The 21,014-nt window shown below is 45.3% G+C and overlaps 1 protein-coding gene across 1 annotated transcript in view; it reads left to right on the forward strand.

Moving 5' to 3' along the window:
* NINL (ninein like) overlaps positions 1 to 21,014 on the forward strand; it is a 109,285-nt gene that overhangs the window by 35,701 nt on the left and 52,570 nt on the right. The window contains exons 2-5 of the mRNA XM_081098037.1: positions 8,133 to 8,326; positions 12,052 to 12,148; positions 16,400 to 16,572; positions 18,870 to 18,936. Of these exons, the coding sequence (XP_080954163.1) occupies positions 8,144 to 8,326; positions 12,052 to 12,148; positions 16,400 to 16,572; positions 18,870 to 18,936 (520 nt within the window). The 5' untranslated portion in view covers positions 8,133 to 8,143. The remainder of the gene's footprint in view (positions 1 to 8,132; positions 8,327 to 12,051; positions 12,149 to 16,399; positions 16,573 to 18,869; positions 18,937 to 21,014) is intronic.

Below are 21,014 nucleotides of genomic sequence, written 5' to 3' on the forward strand. Positions count from 1 at the left end.
CTTTGGGAAAAGGAACCAAACTGTTTGCTCCCTTGGGTTCTATTTCTGATGGTGACCCTGACCTTTTTTTTTCCTTCTAAATTCTTTATTGTTGAAAGTATTACATATGTCTTCTTTTCCCCCTATTGACCTCTCCCCACCTGCTCCCACCCACCTGCACAGGCCCTCACCCCCCTACTGTTTGTGTCCATTGGTTATGCTTATATGCATGCATACAAGTCCTTTGGTTGATCTCTTACCGCCCTCCTCACCTTCCCATGCCTTCTCACTGAAGTTTGATGGTCTGTTTGATGCTTCTGTGTCTCTGGATCTATTTTTGTTCATCAGTTTATGTTGTTCATTATATTCCACAAATGAGTGAGATCATGTGATATTTATCTTTCTCAGACTGGCTTATTTCGCTTAGCATAATGCTGTTCAGGTCCATCCATGCTGTTGCAAATGGTAAGAGTTATTTCTTTTTAACAGCAGCATAGTATTTTATTGTGTAGATGTACCACAGTTTTTTAATCCACTCATCTGCTGATGGGCAGTTAGGCTGTTTCCAAATCTTAGCTATTATAAATGGTGCTACTATGAACATAGGGGTGCTTATATCCTTTCTGATTGTGTTTCTAATTTCTTGGGATATATTCTTAGAAGTGGGATTACTGGGTCAAATAGGAGTTCCGTTTTTAATTTTTTGAAAAAACTGCATACTCTTTTCCACAGTGGCTACACCAGTCTGCATTCCCACCAGCAGTGTATGAGGGTTCCTTTTTCTCCACATCCTCGCCAGTGGTATGTTTTTTTTTGTCCCAGATGGTGGGACTTTGCCATCTGTCTGCTTGGAAAAGTCTTGTATTATTCTAGTAACCCCCCTTCCCTTCAACTGGTTTCTTTCCTTTATTCATAGAGGATGCCTGGAGATTTGGGATTGATATTTTTTTTTTTTGTAAGGAAAATCCAGATTAAAGTGCCATAAAACAAAACCAGGTAATTTCAGAAAGCAAGCCATCAAATTTAGAGCTCTTTTTTTGTTTGTTTGTTTTTTTAGCATTTGAAAAATTAATTATTTAAAAACGTTTAATTATGGAAGAAAACATAATATAAAATTTACCCTCTTAACCATTTTTTAATGTACCTTCAGCTGTATTAACTATATGTACATTGTTGCACAACAGATCTCTGGAACTTTTTCATTCTGCAAAACTGGCCAGTGTTAGAGTGTCAGCTCTCACACCAAGGGTCGAGGGTTCAATTCCCAGTCAAGGGCACATACCTGGATTATAGGTTCATGTGCCCCCAGTTGGGGCTTATTTGAGAGACAATCAGTTGATGTGTCTCTCTCACCTCAATGTTTCTCTCTCTCTCCCTCCCTGCCACTCTCCCTCTGAAAAGCAATGGAAAAAATATCCTTGGGTGAGGATTAACCAAAAAAACCTACTCAAACAAAAAAAACTGAAGTTCTGTACCCATTGAACAAGTCCTCCCATTTTCCCCTCCCCCAGCGCCTGGCAACCATAATTCTACTTTCTGTCTCCATGATGTTGACCACTTTGAATAGTGCATTTAAATAGAATCAAACAGTATTCGTTCTTTTGTGACTGGCTTATTTCAATTAAAGTAATGTCCTCAAGGTTCATCTATTGTAGCATGTGGCAGGATTTTCTTCCTTTTAAAGACTGAATAACAGCCAAAGCCGGTTTGGCTCAGCGGATAGAGCGTCGGCCTGCGGACTGAAAGGTCCCAGGTTCAATTCCGGTCAAGGGCATGTACCTGGGTTGCAGGCACTTCCCCAGTGGGGGATGTGCAGGAGGCAGCTGATCGATGTTTCTCTCTCATCGATGTTTCTAACTCTCTGTCTCTCTCCCTTCCTCTCTGTAAAAAATCAATAAAATATATTTAAAAAAAAAAAAAGACTGAATAACATTGCAGTATATAAATAAATAAATAAATATATATGTGTATATATATATATATATATCTCCTATATAATAAAGAGCTAATATGCTAATTAGACCGAACAGAAGTACGGACAACCTTCTAGACGAAGCTGGAGCTGTGAGGGCTGGCAGGGGCTGCAAGGGCCAGCGAGTGCATTGGGCCTCTAGTCCTATCTAATAATAGACAAACATAGTAATTAACCATACCTCCGCTACGCTTCCCATTGGCTAATCAGGGTGATATGCAAATTAACTACCAACCAAGATGGCGGCCGGCAGCCACGCAGCTGAAGCAAACATGAGGCTTGGTTGCCCCGGCGATGGAGGAAGCCAAGGTTCCCTGCCTGCCTGCAGTCCAGCTCTGAGCTCCGGATGCAACAATGTTGCAATTATAGAAGCTAAACAAACCCCAGATACCTGCTTTCAGCCAGTCGGCCTCGGAGCTGGAGCTGCAACAAAGTTTCAATTACAGAAGGTAAATAAATCCCAGATTAAAAAAGAAAAAAGAAAAAAAGGAGAGACTGGGAGCTTCAGTTGCAGGCTTGGCCTGCCTGAAAACAGCCCTCAGCCCCTCATCCAGGCTGGCCAGGCACCCCAGTGGGCCCCCCCCCCCCCCCGAAGGAGGTGTGGGAAGCCTGAAAACAGCCATCAGCCCCTCACCCAGGCTGGCCAGGCACCCAAGCGGGACCCCCCACCCTGATCTAGGACTCCATTCAGGGCAAAGCAGCCGGCTCCCATCTGTGCACCAGGCCTCTATCCTATATAGTAAAAGGATAATATGTAAACTGACTCTAACAGCAGAAAGACTGGGAATGACTGGTCACTATGACACACAATGACCACCAGGGGGCAGACGCTCAATGCAGGAGCTGCCCTCTGGTGGTCAATGAGCTCCCACATGGAGGAGCTCTGCTCAGCCACAAGCCAGGCTGATGGCTGCCAGTACAATGGTGGTGGTGGGAGCCTCTCCTGCCCTGCCTCCTCAGCAGCGCTAAGGATGTCCTACTGCAGCTTAGGTCTGCTCCCCGCTGGCAAGTGGACATCCCCCGAGGGCTGCCAGGCTGCCAGAGGGATGTCTGATTGCCATCTTAGGCCCAATCCCCCCAGGGAGCAGGCCTCAGCCAGCAGATGGTAATCCCCCGAGGGGTCCCAGACAGAAAGGGCACAGGCTGGGCTGAGGGACCCCCCCCTCCAGTGCACAAATTTTTGTGCACCGGGCCTCTAGTCTAATCCAATAAAAGAGAAACATGCAAATTGACTGCACCTCTGCTATGCCCAAGCCACGCCCACCAGGCTATCAGAGCAACTATATGCAAATTAACCCAACCAAGATGACGGCCAGCAGCCACAGAGCTGGAGCAAGCAGGAGGTTTGGTTGCCTCAGTGATGGAGGAAGCCAAGCTTTCCACCTGCCCTGGACCGCTGTGGGCTCCGCTAAAGGCAACAAAGTTTCAATTATAGAAGATAAATAAATCCCAGATACCTGCTTCCAGCCAGCCTCCACTGGGAGCTTGGGTAGCTGGGGGCCATGGCCAGCCTGCAAACAGCTATTAGCCCCTCACCCAGACTGGCCGGGCACCCCAGCGGGGGCCCCCACCCTGAAGGGACTGTGGCCAGCCTGCAAACAGACATCAGCCACTCACCCAGGCTGGCCAGGCACCCCAGTAGGACCCCCCCTCCCTGAAGGGGGTATGACCAACCTGAAAACAGCCCTTAGCCCCTCACACAGGCTGGCCAGGTACCCCAGAGGGACCCCCACCCTGATCCGGGACACACTTCAGGGCAAACCAGCCAGCCCCCACCCATGCACCAGACATAGAATAAAAGGGTAATATGCAAATTGACCCTAACAGCAGAACAACTGAGAATGTGTGGTCACTATGACACACACTGACCACCAGGGGGCAGACGCTCAATGCAGGAGCTGCCCCCTGGTGGTCAGTGCGCTCCCACAGGGGGAACTCTGCTCAGCCACAAGCCAGGCTGATGGCTGCCAGTACAGTGGTAGTGGTGGGAGCCTCTCCTGCCTCCTCAGCAGCTCTAAGGATGTCCGACTGCAGCTTAGGTCTGCTCCCCACTGGCAAGTGGACATCCCCCGAGGCTGCCGGGCTGCCAGAGGAATGTCTGACTGCCAGCTTAGGCCCAATCCCCCCAGGGAGCGGGCCTAAGCCAGCAGGTGGACATCCCCCGACGGGTCCCAGACTGCGAGAGGGCACAGGCCGGGCTGAGGGCTCCCCCCCCCCCCCCCAGTGCACAAATTTTTGTGCACCAGGCCTCTAGTATAGTAATAAAAGCATAATATGCTAATTAGACCAGACGTCCTTCCAGATGAAGCCAGGCTGTTGCTGCAAGGGCCGGGATGGCAGCCAGGGCTGCTGCTGCGAGGGCTGGGGCCTTGGCCCTCGGAGCCCTTGCACGAATTTCGTGCATCGGGCCTCTAGTATATATATATATATAATTTCCTCTATTCATTAATTTGTCAATGAACATTTGGACTGCCTCTACCAGTTGGCTATTGTGAATAATGCTGCAATGAACATGACAGTGCAAGTATCTCTTTCAGATCCCTCTTTCAATCCTTTAGGATAAATACCCCAAAGTGTGATTTTTAGTTTGTTTTTTGAGGAGTCTCTTTACTGTTTTCTGTAGCACTTGCACTAGTTTATATTTCCAGCAACAGCGTATAAAGTTTCCAATTTATTTTCTTTAATATTTATTTATTTATTTATTTATTTTAATCCTCACCTGTGGATATGTTCATTGATTTTTAGAGGATGGGAAGGGGTGGGGGGAGAGAGAGAAACATCAGTGTGGGAGAGAAACATCGATTGGCTGCCTCGTCATATATGCCCTGAACCCTGGAGATAGAACCCACATGCTTGGCATGTGCCCTGATGGGGAATTGAACCCAAAACCCTTCAGTGTACTGGCTTGCTAGCACCCCTTTGCTTCCACCTCAGACAGGAGAGGATAACAAAATTTAGCACTTGGCACTCCAATCTTTCATCGTGGCTGGCCCGCCATCCAGGTGCCAACCAGGCCAAATGTCCTAGTCTCCCACACCGCCACACCCAGCCACGAGGGTGCAGATTTCCAGCTTCAATGTGGCTTTTTCTGTAACTTGTTGGCTGTAAAGCTTCTCTCCAACTAGTCTTCAGTTGGTTCTTCAGGGTGATTTTTCTGTAATTTAGTTGTAATTTCAGTTTAGTCCTGGGAGGAGGTTAGGGTAGCTTCTACCTAATCTATCGCCATCTTAAATCTCTCCCTTTTATTAACTCTCCTACACACCTTCCCATCAACCATTTAAAAATTTCATCTTAGCCCTGACTGGGTTGGCTCAGTGCATAGAGCATCAGCTTGCGGACTAAAGGGTCCCAGGTTCGATTCTGGTCAAGGGCATGTACCTTGGTTGTGGACACATGCCCAGTGGGGGATGTACAGGAGGCAGCTGATCAATGTTTCTCTCTCATTGATGTTTCTAGCTCTCTATTCCTCTTCCTTCCTCTCTGTAAAAATCAATAAAGTATATTTAAAAAAAAATTTCATCTACAAGGTGTGTGTGCTATAAATAGAAGAGATGTTGTTTCATTGTTTCATGTTTTCTTGCTTTCTTTGATTAATGAGTTTGCTTGGTTTTCCTTTTTTTTTTTTTTTTTTACTTATATTTCTTCTTTCAGAATTATCCCTTATGTCCTGCTGCTATTTTTGTGGATGAAAATGCTCAAATAATAATAATTTTGTATGGCTCATCCTAATATATTTAGGAGCTTAGTGTTTTTTCATAATATTTTTTGGTTATAAAGTGTTCTGCTTGGATACAATAATTTTTTAAAAAGATTATTTTTATTGATTTCAGAGAGGAAGGGAGAGGGAGAGAGACATAGAAACATCAATGATGAGAGAGAATCATTGATCAGCTGCCTCCTGCATGCCCCTACTGGGGATTGAGTCTGCAATCTGGGCATGTGCCCTGACCAGGAATTGAAAAGTGACCTCCTGCCCTGGCTGGTTTGGCTCAGTGGATAGAGCATCGGCCTGCGGACTCAGGGGTCCCAGGTTCGATTCCGGCCAAGGGCATGTACCTTGGTTGTGGGCACATCCCCAGTAGGGGGTGTGCAGGAGGCAGCTGATTGATGTTTTTCTCTCATCAATGTTTCTAACTCTCTATCCCTCTCCCTTTCTGTAAAAAATCAATAAAATGTATTTAAAAAAGAAAAGAAAAAGAAAAGTGACCTCCTGATTCATAGGTCAATGCTCAATCACTCAGCCATGCCGGAGGGGCTACAATAATTTTTAAGAAATATAAAAATACTAGAGGCCTGGTGCACGAAATTCATGCACTCGGGGGGTGGTTCCCTCAGCCTGGCCTGCGTCCTCTTGCAGTCTGGGAGCCCTCAGGAGATGCCTGTGGGGAGCAGGCCTAAACCACAGTTGAATATCCTTAGTGCTGCTGTGGAGGCTCCCACTACTGCCGCTGCACTCACCAGCCATCAGCCTGGCTTGAGGCTGAGCAGCGCTCCCCCTGTGGGAGCATACTGACCACCAGGGGGCAGCTCCTGTGTTGAGCATTTGCCCCCTGGTGGTCAGTGCGCGTCATAGCAACCAGTTCTGCTGTTCGGTCGATTTTCATGTTAGCCTTTTATTCTCTTATCTATCTATCTATCTATGTATCTATCTATGTATCTATCTATGTATCTATCTATGTATCTATCTATCTATCTAAAAGGTTAATATGCAAAGTGTCCTCTCAGGAGTTTGGGAGTTCAATCACTTGCTGTGACATGCACTGACCACCAGGGGGCGGCACAGAATAAAGGAAGGCCCTGGCGGGCAGCAGGAAGGTCCCAATCAGGCCCTGATTGCTGGTCAGGCCTAGGGATCCTACCCATGCACGAACTTCATGCACCAGGCCTCTAGTATAGGATATAAATTAGGAAAATATGTAATAGTACAAAGTCATCCCTTACTATTTTGGTGGGGTTTTTTTCTTTTTTCTTTTTTGAATATAGGGTTTGGCAAAAGTAAGTTTATAGGTGTGAGTATGGGAAACAGAGTTTATTCTTGTGTAATTTTTTATTAATTATTGTATTATTTTCCATGTAAACAACTGTAAACCTATTTTTGCCCCACTCTGTATATTTTCCTCAGGAAGTTGCAGAGTTTTTGATAGAACTATTATGAGCCATAAGTGAATTATATGTATAGTGACTAGTGAATATATTAGCTCTAATTATTATAAGTAGTAGTTATCCTTTCTTAATGTTTTATTAACTATATTTTCTGTGCTATTAAATATTTTTTTAGGAATGGATTTTCAAGACTAGTTCTTATTCTGCCATGCACATACACTATAATTTAGCAAAAATTCTTTTGTTGGATGGTTTAGGTTATTTTCTGTCCTTATATAAGTAGTAGTCTGATGAACTCATATCTTTGTGTGTGGCATTGTTTCTTTTAGTATAAAGGAATTTTTAAAAGGGATTATGAAATTCATTTATTTGAAGTAACTAGGTGAGATAATCAAAATACTTCAAAATTTCTTGATGTATAGATCAAGTAGCCTCCCTAGACATTTACTAACTGTCGCTTCCTCCAGGATGTGTGAGACACCCTTCTCTGACAGCCTCAGTTAGCAATGAAATTTTCATTCTTGATAATTTGAAGGTCGCAAATAGTATCTGTTTTAATAATTTGAACATTTTTAGATGATTATTAACCATATATTTTTCTCCTTTAATGATTTGTCTACTTAAATTCTCTCTTTTTATTGGAGTTTCCATTTTTTCTTATATTTGTAAGGGAAAAAATCATACTTGAAATGTGTAGAGAACAATTAGAATGTATATTAATGATTTTTTTAGGTGGTGAAATTTTGGATGATTTTAGTTATCTTCATATTCATCGTTTTACCTGATTATTCTGTAATAGGTTTTTGTGGGTTGTTGTTTTTTTTTTGACAGAACAAAAATTTCTACTTCTCGGAAGGAGGACTGGCTCTCTAGTGACACGTTTTTGGCCTCTTCTGCAAAGGTGCAGGTGATGCCTCCCAGCCCCACATAAACCCAAGAGGCTCTGGTGACCTTTCCTTACACACTAGCTTCTACCCGGGGCCTGGGCCACACCGTCTGGAGCATAGCAGTGGAGAATGTGTGAGGTATGGCAGTAATAGTGTACCATTGTTTTTGTTTTTTCGCATGTCATGTCCAGCCTGCTATGGGATGGATGAGGAAGAAGAGGACCACTATGTTTCACAGCTCAGGGAAGTCTACAGCAGCTGTGACACCACAGGGACAGGCTTTCTGGATCGGGAGGAGCTGACCCAACTCTGTCTTAAGCTTCATCTGGAAAAACAGCTTCCCATCCTTCTGCAGACACTTCTTGGAAATGACCACTTTGCCAGGGTGGGTATTTGACTTCATTCTCATTAAGAAAGGCACAGAATACTTTTGTTGGCGATTATTGGCATTTGATAAATATCAGCTGAATAAAGATACTTGTCAAAGGAAAGTTACACAGCTTGAAATTCATCTTGCAGTTGGACAAAATTTCAGTCTACTATTAAGGAGCAAAGGATACTTATGTTTAGAAGTAGTCTGTGATTTCATTTAAGCAAGAAAGAAAATGAACTCAGATAGTTCTTTTTTCTAGGAAATTGAAGGTCATCTAAATGGTGATCCAAAACCTAGATAAAAACTTTCCTGATAGAAACACTCACCTTGTTCCAGTCTCTTGAATGTGTCCAGATGTTAACATGTCAGTGCTAAAAACAGTGCCTGTTATCCCAAGGTATTTTATTTTTTTGATGCAATTATAAATAGGATTGTTTCTTCTTAGTTTCCCCCCTTTAAAAAATATATTTTTTTTATTGATTTCAGAGAAAAAGGGAGAGGGAGAGAGAGATAGAAACATCAATGATGATAGAGAATTATTGTTCAGCTGCCTCTATTGGGGATCAAGCCTGCAACTTGGGTATGTGCCTTTGACCGGAATCTAACCCAGGACCCTTTAGTCTGCAGGCTTACGCTCTACCCACTGAGCCAAACCGGCTAGGGCAGCCGTGGGCAAACTACGGCCCGCGGGCCAGATCTGGCCCGTTTGAAATGAATAAAACTAAAAAAAAAAAAAGACCGTGCCCTTTTATGTAATGATGTTTACTTTGAATTTATATTAGTTCACACAAACACTCCATCCATGCTTTTGTCCCGGCCCTCCGGTCCAGTTTAAGAACCCACTGTGGCCCTCGAGTCAAAACGTTTGCCCACCCCTGGACTAGGGCTTAGTTTCCCTTTCTGATAGTTCATTATAGGTGTATAGAAGTGCAACTGATTCCTGGATATTAATTTTGTATCCTGCTACTTTACTGAATTCAATGATCAGTTGTAGTAGTATTTTTGGTGGAATCTTTAGGGTTCTCTATATACAATATCATGTCAGCTGCAAATAATGACATTTATACTTCTTCCTTTCTAATTTGGATGCCTTTTATTTCTTCTGCTTGTCTGATTGTTGTGGCTAGAATTTCCAGCACTATGTTGAATAAGAGTGGTGAAAGCGGATATCTCTGTCCTGTTCCTGGTATTAAGGGAAACGCTTTTAGTTTTTGCCCATTGAGGATATCTTCCTTGATCCATTAGTTGTTTAGTAGCATGTTGTTTAGTCTCTACATATTTGTGTTTTTTCCAGTTTTCTTTCTGTAATTTATTTTTATTTTCATGTCATATGGTCAAAAAATATGCTTCATATGATTTGCATCTTGTTGAGTTTATTGAGGTTTGTTTTGTGGCCTAACATGTGATCTGTCCTGGATAATGTTCCATGTGCACATGAAAAAGTATATTATTTTGAAGTTTTTGGATGAGATGTTCTATTACTTTTTATTAAGTTAATCTGGTCTAATGTGACATTTATGACCACTTATTAATTTTCTGTCTGGATGATCAATTCATTGATGTGAATGGGACATTAAAATTTCCTACTCTTATTGAATTACCATGAGTTTCTCCCTTTATATTCATTACTATTTGCTTTTTATATTTAGGTTCTCCTATGTTTGGTGTATAGTTACAATTGTTTATATCCTGTTCTTTTTTTTTTTTTTTTACTTAAGTATATTTTATTGATTTTTTACAGAGAGGAAGGGAGAGAGATAGAGAGTTAGAAACATCGATGAGAGAGAAACATCGATCAGCTGCCACCCTGGCCAGCCCACCCTGATTGAGGTAGGAGGGGCCGATTGGCGAAGGGGTCAGCTATGGGGAGGGGCCGCAGGTGGTTGGCCGGCTGGCCCTGCCCCTTGGTCGAACTCCCGGTTGAACTCCTAGTCGAACTCCCAGTCGAGGGGACGATTTGCATATTAGCCTTTTATTATATAGGATTTGCCTTTATCTGTGAGATTTTTTTTCTATCTAATATTTTCTTATTTCTATTTATGACCTTTCCTTTTTTTTTTATCGGAGGCCCTTTAGCATCTCTTGTAAAGCTGGTTTAATGGCGATGGACTCCTTAATTTTTTGCTTGTCCAGTAAACTCTTTTCTCTCCTTCAATTTTGAATGAAACCTTTCTGGGTAAATTATTCTAGGTTATAGGTTCCTTTCTTTCATCACTTTAAAGATGTTCTGCCATTCCCTTCTAGCTTATAAAGTTGCTGCTGAGAAATCAGCTGATACCTTTATGGGGTTTCCTTTCTCTGTAACTAGTTGTTTTCGTCTTGCTGTCTTCAAGATTGTCTCTTTAACTTTTGCCATTTTAATTACAATATGTCTTGGTCTCTTTTAGTTCATCTTGGTTGGAATTCTTTGTGCTTTTTGGAGCTATCTGTCTCTTTTCTTTCACAGGTCAGAAAAGTTTTCAGCCATTATTGCTTCCAATAAAGTTCTTATTTCTTTCTGACTTCTCCTTCTTGGACCCCTATAATGTGAATGTTAGTGTGCTTGCTATTGTCCTAAAGGCCCGGTAAATGATCCTCACTTGATTTTTTTTTTATTGTTGCTGTTCTAATTAGTTGATTTCCATTAGTCTGTCTTCAAGGTCACTGATCTTTTCTTCTGTATTAGCTAAGCTACTATTGATTACTTCTGGTGTATCATTATATTCTTCAGCCCTCTTGGTTTCTTTCTTTCTTTTCTTTTTTTAAAAATATATTTTATTGATTTTTTACAGAGAGGAAGGGAGAGAGATAGAGAGTTAGAAACATCGATGAGAGAGAAACATCGATCAGCTGCTTCCTGCACATCTCCCACTGGGGGTGTGCCCACAACCCAGGTACATGCCCTTGACCGGAATTGAACCTGGGACCCTTCAGTCCACAGGCCGATGCTCTGTCCACTGAGCAAATTGCTTATCTCTGTTTCATTAGTTTTATTTTCTGGTTGATTTTTCTTGTTCCTTCATGTGAGAGGTATTCTTCCCATCATTTTGTTCACCTTTCTTTGTTTATATGAATTAGACAAAATATTTCTCTCTCTCAATCTTGAAAAAGTGACCTTGTGTGTGCTGGGTGGTTTTGAGAGTCCATTTGGAGCCAAGCAGGTGCCTATGGCATCTGGGGCACTGGCTTATACCGCTGTAGTAGTCTGGGAGGGCCGGCCAGGTTCATGTAGGAGTGGGTTGTTGATCCTGCTTGCTTCCTTTGTTTGGAGCCAAAACGGGCTCCCAGAATGTGCTATGGCAATCTTGCAGGTAAGCCAGAGCACGTGGAGAGCCCCCACCTGACTGATGGAGGTGGACAAGGGACATAAACAGTGGTGCTCACTGGCACCTTCACTTCTGGAGAATTCCTGCAGATACTCGGGGCTCCCATGGTTTCCTAGCCTTCTCTACTTGTTCTCTTTCTCTTCTTTATTCATAAGCTGTCTAATCAGTCCCCAGTTGTCTCTGAGGCATGATTGCTCTCTAAATAGGTATATATTTCAGTGTGCTTTCAGCCTCTTCCTGTGTTATTACCATCTTGGACCTCCTCCTTTTAAAAAATCTTAGGTAAATTTTTTGGGGAAAATAAAAGTTCTCAATGCAAAAAGGCAACAATAAGATGTTTCCATCTGAGGAAATAAAACAAACAAAAGGCTGATGCATTATATATTTGTTCTGTTGAAAGTAACTTTGGCCTCTTTTCTTAAATTCACCCAGGTTAACTTTGAGGACTTTAAGGAAGGTTTTGTGGCAGTGTTATCATCAAGTGCTGGTGTTGGCTCCTCGGATGAAGACAGTAGTTCTTTGGAATCAGGTAAGAGGATTTCCTCCCCTCACTTTAGTTTCTTTTCATTATGTATAACTTTTTGGGGTATAATATCCTGATCGAAGAATCTAGTAGGTTGAGTTTAAATTCTAACCCTGCTCTATCACTGCTGAGCAGTGACAACTGGGACAAAACATTTCTGTTTTTTTCTCCTATTTTCTTCTTTGTAAAATAGTATTATAAGATAAAAATCCTGTTATTTTCCTTTAAACTGTGCACAATACTCTGAATACTGCTGACACTCTGGTCACCAGATGTGTGGTAGTTTTTCCCGTGCTGCAATTCTCTGACACCATTTGAGTGCTCTACAATTAATTAATTCTGACATGATCTACCTAGACATAGTGTCAGATCTGACAGGTTAAGGGCTGAATCCCATTAATTCTTTTTTTTTAAAATATATTTTATTGATTTTTTTACAGAGAGGATGGGAGAGAGATAGAGAGTTAGAAACATCGATGAGAGAGAAACATTGATCAGCTGCCTCGTGCACATCTCCTACTGGGGATGTGCCCGCAACCCAGGTACATGCCCTTGACCGGAATCGAACCTGGGACCTTTCAGTCCGCAGGCCGACGCTCTATCCACTGAGCCAAACCGGTTTCGGCAATTCTTCACATTAGATACTGGTTGCAAGTCCAGGTTGTCACCTGTGCTTCTGACCAATAGCTATGAGTCAGAGGTTCTCAAAACTGACTCCTCTGATTCGATCAATTTGCTAGGGGAGCTCACAGAACTCAGAGTTTTACTCACTAGATCACTGGTTTATTAAAGAAGTATTTAACTCAGGCTCAGCCGGTGTGGCTCAATGGTTGAGCGTTGACCTATGAACCAGGAGGTCAGGGTTCAATTCCCGGTCAGGGCACATGCCTGGATTGCTAGCTCAATCCCCAGTAGGGGGTGTGCAGGAGGTAGGCAATCAGTGGTTCTCTCTCATCATTGATGTCTCTATCTCTCTCTCCTTTGTTCCTCTCTCTCTAAAATCAATAAAAACATGTTTTTTAAAAAAGTAAATGACTCAGGAATAGCCAGATAGACGAGATGCTAAGACAAGATGTGGGAAAGGGCCCGGAGCTTCCGGGTCCTCTCTACGTATGCCAGTCTCCCCAGGCTCCAAATGGTCACCAACCCAGAAGCTCCCCAAACCCCATCCTGCTGGCATGAGAGGGAGAAGGTGTCTCAGGGAGGGCATACAGCTATTTAATTGAGGAAAGCTTTGAAATCTAAAAGAAATTACAAAACAAAACTGTCATCAGTGAGAAAAAGCACAAGTTGTATGTCCTCCCTGAGACACCTTCTCGCTCTCATGCCAGCAGATGGGACTCATGCTGGTGTCCTTCCCCAAGCACCCATCCAAGAGGCAGGGAGCCCACTGCTCGAAGGCCTGATCAAGCATTGGTGGTCCTGGAGAGTCAGAACAAGCGTGGTGCCCTCCAGGATGGTGTTCATTTCAGCTTTCCACCCCTGGTTCACCTTCTCTGTCTCAGGCCCTTTTGTCAAATGTGGTTTAGGCCTCTGCCTCCTCAGTGCCTCATTTACCACCTGCTACTCCATTCATAGCATCACTCTCTTCTTGTTTTCTAATCTGCTTGCCAGTCTTTCCTATAATCTCCCACCCTGATCAGAAAAATGTACTTTTGATACTCCAGGAAGGAGAGTGTCATTGTGGAATCAAATCCTTGGGATTTTGAAGGTACATCCCTGCTTCCCCTCATTCTCCTCTTTTCATTAGAGGCCGTTATTGAACATACTAGAGGCCCGATGCATGAAATTCGTGCAAGGGTCTCAGCCCTCGCAACCCCAGCTTTGTCTGGAAGGTTGTCCTGAAGGTCGTTTGGCTGTCCAGTCTAATTAGCATATTATGCTTTTATTATTGTAGATAACCACATGTGCTTTAATGTTTAGATTTTTTTACTCTTTTCCTATAAATAAAAATGTACACCAGGAAGACACCACTGGATGACTAGGGCTTGGGTCAGCAGGTATGCTGCCCTGTCTACCAGAGCCATGAGGGGCCATATCTTGTGTTCTGTGGACACTTTGCGGTGTGTTATGGGGGCTGGGCTGGGCTGTGCCTGTGCTGAAATATGCGTGGCCGGGTGACTTACCGTCCTTCCCACCCCCAGAGGGTATGACTCTTATGAATCTGTGGGCTGTTCCATTCATTTTACCATCATTCCTCTGCCCTTGTTGTTTCTGTTCTGACTTACTACATGGACACTTTTCTAGAGTAGCATTTCTCCCTGTTGGAGGGAGGGAGGTGATAGGTTTCTTGAGAACATTGGTGAATATTATAAAAACGTGTTTTCCCACCTTACCTGTCCACATCTGCACAGAGCATGTGTTTTTCTGGGCGACTCGTTACTCAAGGGAAGTGCTGACTTGCTCGCAACTGAAAAAGTGGGGCCAGCATCCAGGACAGAGTGGGACTCTGGACATGGACTAAGAGTTATCTACGGAGAGGCAGTGGAAGGAAGGAAAATCAAGCCTACAAGGCAGGAACACATGCTGGTTGCATGATCTCCAGGTGTGCCAACAAGTAGACTGAGCCCGGAAAGTGGCCACGGTACGGACCTGGGGGCCAGGACTCTGCTTCTGTGGAGGTCTGATGGCTTAGGAGGGCGCGCAGAGCTCCCCTCCAAGCGTCCTGCACCAGTTTCCCCACACGTGCCACAGCTTCCCCTTCTCACCTGACACAAAAGTCCCTCTTCTGACACCACCTTTGGGTGGAAAGAGGAGGATTCTTCCCCACCCACTTGGCCTCTTCTTGAGCAGATCCCATGAGCTCTCTCACATGGTGAGAGTTTGTTGGGCCAGGGCCTGTCAATGCCTGTTGTTCCGGGGTGGTTAGTAATAGTGCTTGCAATGACCTCAAAGTGCCTCAGTGGGGTGAGAAATTACATGGTCAACCTGCATACTGTCAGCTGCCTTGTATGTCACTCTCTTCATGTTCTACATGTCCCAGGTGAGCATTTTCCTCCCAGAAACTCTGCCCCTGTCCCTAGTTTTTGTCTGTCACTGGCATCACCATTCTTCCTCTGATGGTCCCAAGGTTAGTGGCTGTGAAATAAAGAAAGAAATGTGGTGGTACTTGACCTTAAGGGGCGTGACTTCTGTTGGGATATGGCTCAAGATGCATCTGCAGTGAAATGTTCCTCGTCTCCTGGCCTGGCCTCTCTGGGCTCTCTCTCTCTCCAAGTGGCCCATTCTGGTTGCTTCCCTCTGAAGCCCTGTCCTGTGCTGGCCACTGCCTGTGCTGCCCTCCCTGTCTCTCTCCGGCCTGCCAGACTCCAGCACAGAGTCAGCGAGTGTCTTCTCTGCCTGAGAGATCCCAGCTGCTCTGTGCAGATGTGGACAGGTAAGGTGGCAAAAAGGAAGTGCAAAATTATTCAGGTTTAGGGGATTCTCATGAACCTCAAAACTAAGCCCATACCTACCTGTGCCCCAGACTTGAGACCCGCATGGAGCCTGAGCCTACACAGCTCCATCTGAGGTCTGTGCCCACCCGCATCCTCCATCCAGGCCTTGGGGTCCTGGAGTGAAGTGAGCAGGTGGAAAGTGACCTCCCTGTCTCTGGAGTGGTCTGTTCCTGGATTATTGGGAAGGTTTTTTCCTTTGTATGAAAAGCTAGATTTTGTATTAGTTTTTTATTACCTAAATAAAAGCAAAATATGGTAAAAAACAAACAAACAAAACAAAACTTAAAGCCTTAGCCAGAAAAAAAAAAAGAAAAAAGCCTTAGCCAGTGTGGCTCAGTTGATTGATCATTACCCTATGCACCAGGGGGTCACCAATCCAATTCCAGGTCAGGGCACACACCAGGTTGAGGGTTCGAGGCTCAGTCGGGGTGTCTGCAGGAGGCAGCTGATTGATGTTTCTCTCCCACAATGTTGTTTCTCTCTCTCGGCCTCTCTCCCTCCCTCCTTCCCTCTCTCCCTCTCCCTTCCTCTATCTCTAAAGAAAAAACCAAAAACCTTAAACAGCATGTAAAGTTTAGAGTGGAAAATCCTTGTCTCCCAGCCTGGCTTTCTCAGTCCCCAGCCCGGGGAATAGGATAACTGCTGTTAACTGTTCCCTCTGTTCTCCCAGGTGAGTCTGTGAGCATAAAAGTACATCCGTCATTAAGACATGCACTCTGTGTCCAAATCTCTGCCTTCTTAAAAGGCATCTCAGTAGCTTGCATGGGCCCAGAGGTTGCTTTAAAGGCCCACCCCTCTGAACCTCCCATTTTCTTTCCAGCTGCCTCCCATGCTGTCCCACCAAAGTATGTGAGTGGCTCTAAGTGGTACGGCCGGAGGAGCCGGCCTGAGCTGTGCGACTCTGCACCCAGAACCAAATGTTTCCCAGAACAGCAAGCCAAGGCCTCCGTGAAAAGCCAGATCCGACGCTCTGCATCTCTGGAAAGTGTGGAGGTGAGTCGGGTCCCCCCTTCCCCACCCCAGGCTGCCAGGCATCGGGGAAATGGCGATTCACTTCATCACTGCTCACTGCAGGAAGGTGTGAAGGGGCAGGCGGGCATTCCTGAGCATTTTGCCACCAAGAAGCACTGCACTTTGGATAATGACATTTCCTGAAGTGTTTTAGGCCTGCTTGTCTGCGGGGAATTCAGACAGTGGGGTGGTAGAGAGCTTGTACTCAAATCACTGGTTTCTCTCCCTCCTCTGCTCACCACCACCACCTTTCAAGAAGACTATTTTTATGGTTTCACAGGAGTGAAGTAGTAATTGGCCAAGGATACAAAAAAGAAGGTGCCTTTCTGATGCAGCCGCAAGGTTAGCCGTCCCACCTGCCTCGAGCACTTAGAATGTCCCAGCCATGCATTTACACCTTGGCGAGCGAGCGCGTGCCAGACCCTCTGGGGCCTTGGGAGCTGGCTGTAGCTCCCGGTCTCCCTGAGCGGTTCACTGCAGCTCAGGGGCTGACCCAGGACCTGGGCTGCAGGAGCCTCATAGGCTTCATGTCCGCAGGGCAGATCCACAGCCTGTGAGTTAATTGGACCTCTTTTCTTTTTTTATAATATATTTTTATTGATTTCAGAGAGGAAAAGAGAGGGAGAGAGAGATAGAAGCATCAATGATGAGAGAGAATCATTGATAGGTTGCCTCCTGCCTGCCCCTCACTAGGGATTGAGCCCACAACTCAAGCATGTGCCCTTGACTGGAATCGAACCTGGGACCCTTTAGTCCGCAGGCCAACGCTCTATCCACTGAGCCAAACCAGCTAGGGCAATTGAACCTATTTTCAAGGGTTCAAGAAGATTCCTGGTTCCTGCTCTCCGTGATGACACTTCTGTCAGATGGTGTGATATGGGGTCTTATCTTTAATAAGATGGCCCTGGACCCCCAGATTAACTTTTTTATATGCTCATCATTTATTGAGACAAAGAAGAAAACAAACAAATAGGAATTGCGATCCCCACCAACAAATCCCACACGTTTGCCTTTTTATCCTATTTTTAACTTGGCCCTCATGGATGGAGGGCTGTGTTGGTGCATCTTTGTGGTGCTGTTACTTCTCAAAACCCCTTTGCTCTCTAGAACTAGAACATGGGGACATTGCTTTTAAGGTTGTCAGTTGGGTTGAAAAATGGGACATCCAACTGCTCCTACATTCCCGCCCTCAGCTCAGTCCTGGCTCTGAGGAGTGCCGAGTCTTGGTAACCGGCACTCATTCCAGAATCCATCACAGGACACACGGCACCTGTGAAAAGCAAACTTTGATGTAGTCAGCTGCCCGGGTCACAAAACATGAGGTTTTTGCTCTAGTCAGGAGTTTCTTGATGGGCCTCCCCCTTCAGGATGCAGCTCTCAAAGGGCACCCGGGTGTCAGGTGCTTGCTATGCACCGTGCTGTCCACGGAGCTCTTGCAGGGACAGGGAGACCTGCTCTCCTCCGACTGTTTGCAGAAATGATGTGGGTGATGAGGGATGAGTTGAGGACCTTCAAACCTCAAGTTGAGATCCTGTCCTGTGATGCAGCGTTTAATCAAAGCTCCAGGGCTATTCTTAAAGAGGTGCTGGTTGGGGGAGCGTTTTTCTCTCAGTTAGGTAGGGTATGAGCTCTTTATTTTTGTTCTTAAATGTTTGATGTTGACATTATTCAGTGTCCTCCCCCCCCACCCCCCATCCCTTGCCCTCCTCTCCCTCCCTTGGACTTCACCAAACTGTTGTCGGTGCCCATGGGTTATGCATATATGTTCTTTGGCTAATCCCTTCACCTTCTCTAACCAGTCACCTCCAATCCTCCCCTCCCACCCCCACCCCCCTCAGGCACTGGCCAGTCTGTTCCACGTGTCTATGCTTACGGTCCCATTTTGTTCATTAGATTCCGCTTATTAGTTAGATCATATGGTATTTGATTTTTGCTGACTGACTTACTTTGCTTAGCATAATACTCTCCAGGTTCATCCATGCTGTTGCAAAGGCTAAGAGTTCCTTCTCTACCGTGAGGCATGTGGCTTCAAGTGACTCTGCAGCCACCTTGCCTCTCCTGGGACAAGCTCTGGACTGTGTTTTTATTGTGAACTACTGTCTGTGTGTGAGGGCCACCCTGCAGGGTGGGGTTTTATTTGGAGCTGCTGCGTCTCACCAGGATGCTGTTCCTCTCCCTCAGTCATCCCTACCCGTCCCCAAGATATGCCGTCTACTTACTCCTGCTCTGCCCACTGCCACCTCCTCGGGGGACTCATTCCTCTTTTCCTTTTTGCGCAGAGTCTCAAGTCAGAGGAGGAAGCGGAAAGTGCTAAAGGACCTCAGAATGAGCTATTTGAAGCAAAAGGTAAAGCCTTGGCCCACGCGTGGTGCTTTCACCAGAGCCCCGAAAGCCCACAGCTGGGTCTTTGGACAGCGAGCCAGCCAAGTGTCATTTTCTGGGAAGCGTGTGGTGTGGATGGTGTCCTTGGTGGGCCTCTGCTCCAAGGTGGTCTAGCTGTGAGGCTGCCACTGCATTCTCAGCATCACCGAGGCCAGACCTCAGACGGAGACCACTGGCTCAGGAGGCAGTGTGGATCTAGCACACTTCATGGTCTGCAGGGACCTGCACCCCCTTCCTGCTGTGGATGAGTAGCCTTAGCACCTGCCAGCACCCCTGCCTGGGCCCCATATGGAGAGCAAGACGTGTCCTGGTCCTTGGGAGCCTTACGGGAGCATCCAGGAAGGAGCAGCAAGTATATTAAGCAAATTGCAGTACATCGGCCTGCGATGTGTCTCAGGGCAGAAACGTGACCTGGAGAGAGGGATGCCAGGATTGACATTGAATTTCTGCTGCAGCAAAGTATCAGCAGTTGGCACTGCGTACCTTCTAGATCAGGGGTGGGCAAACTTTTTGACTTGAGGGCCACAATGGGTTCTTAAACTGGACCGGAGGACCGGAACAAAAGCATGGATGGAGTGTTTGTGTGAACTAATATAAATTCAAAGTAAACATCATTACATAAAAGGGTACGGTCTTTTTTTTTTTTAGTTTTATTCATTTCAAACTGGCCGGATCCGGCCCGCGGGCCGTAGTTTGCCCACAGCTGTTCTAGATTGTGGCCCTCAATTGCAGGGCTGTTCAACGTTTACCTGCACAGGTTTCAGGTGAACGGATCTGAACATCGCCTGTGCCACTGGATGAAGCAGATAGACACCCTTAGTGTTAGGAAGAGCATCCAGGCCATCACATTTTAATGTTCTAGACTCAGAGCCTGAGAAAGGGATCATGGGGCAGGTTATTCACAGAACGACTTGGTGTTGCTCTCTGTCCAGAGAGCAGGCTGGTTTCTTCCCAGCCTTGAACAGAAACCTCTCCATCTGGGTTAGAACACTCACGTCAAACCTCAAAGGATTTATCTACCTCCCCTGCCAGCCTTGAGAAGCAAACCCCAGTATCAGAATTGCTTTTACATTTTTCTAGAAATTTTAGACATTTTAAGTTGGAAGGGATCTGAGAGGTGGCCCTTTTCTGCCTGGTTCTATTCTTGCATTTTCTGCAGCTGAAACCTATAGCAATATTTGTGAGCACTCAGGCCTGGATTTCCTTGGGGAAAGTGTCTTTCTGGTTATTAGTTGGGTTATCAAAGTAATTAACACCAAGGGGGCTCATCTACCTGAAAGGTACCGACCACTGACATAGAACTCAAGTCTGAATTAGATGGGCCCTGTGGTGAACTCTTTCTGTGTTGGGCTGGCTGTGAAGGTGAATGTCTGGTTTGAAGCATAGCTTATCTATGGATAGCTTCTCGTGGACACCCTCAACTTATGTCCTCTTCCACAAGTTGTTTCTCTGGCAAAACTTCAGAAACATTAGTAAGCCAACTGGCTAAAGTGGAAAAGTTATGGAAACTGGCCACCCAAACCTACTGATGAGTCTTTTTTTTTTTTTTTTTTAAGATTTTTAGAGAGGAAGGGAGAGGGATAGAGAGAGGAAGAGAGAAACATCAATGTGAAAGTGAAACATCTGTCAAATGCCTCCTGCATGCCCCTAACTGGGGTCAAGCTTCATGTGCCCTGACTGGGGATCGAACCTGCAATCTTCTGGTGCATGGGACGACTCCCAACCAACTGAGTCACACGGGCCAGAGCCACTGACGAGTCTTTGTATCTCAAAGGCACCTGCACCTCCTGATGTGAGGTGGTGTGGAGCGCAGTCTCACCTGTGGAGTGTTTTTGCCAAGAAAAAACTGAGCCTAAACCCAAATCACAAACTAGCCTTTGATGCTAAATTTATGTTTACAGGAAATATTAGGGCTAGAGACACAAGTTAGATGATACCATGAGGAAGCAAACAGACAATCCAGATGGGGGACATTCTGTAGAACCACTACTGGTCCAGTTCTTAAACAAGGCAGTGCTAGGAATTGGGGGACAGGAGAGTAA

This window comes from Myotis nattereri, assembly GCF_964212035.1.
Source record: "Myotis nattereri genome assembly, chromosome: 8".
NCBI lineage: Eukaryota > Metazoa > Chordata > Mammalia > Chiroptera > Vespertilionidae > Myotis > Myotis nattereri.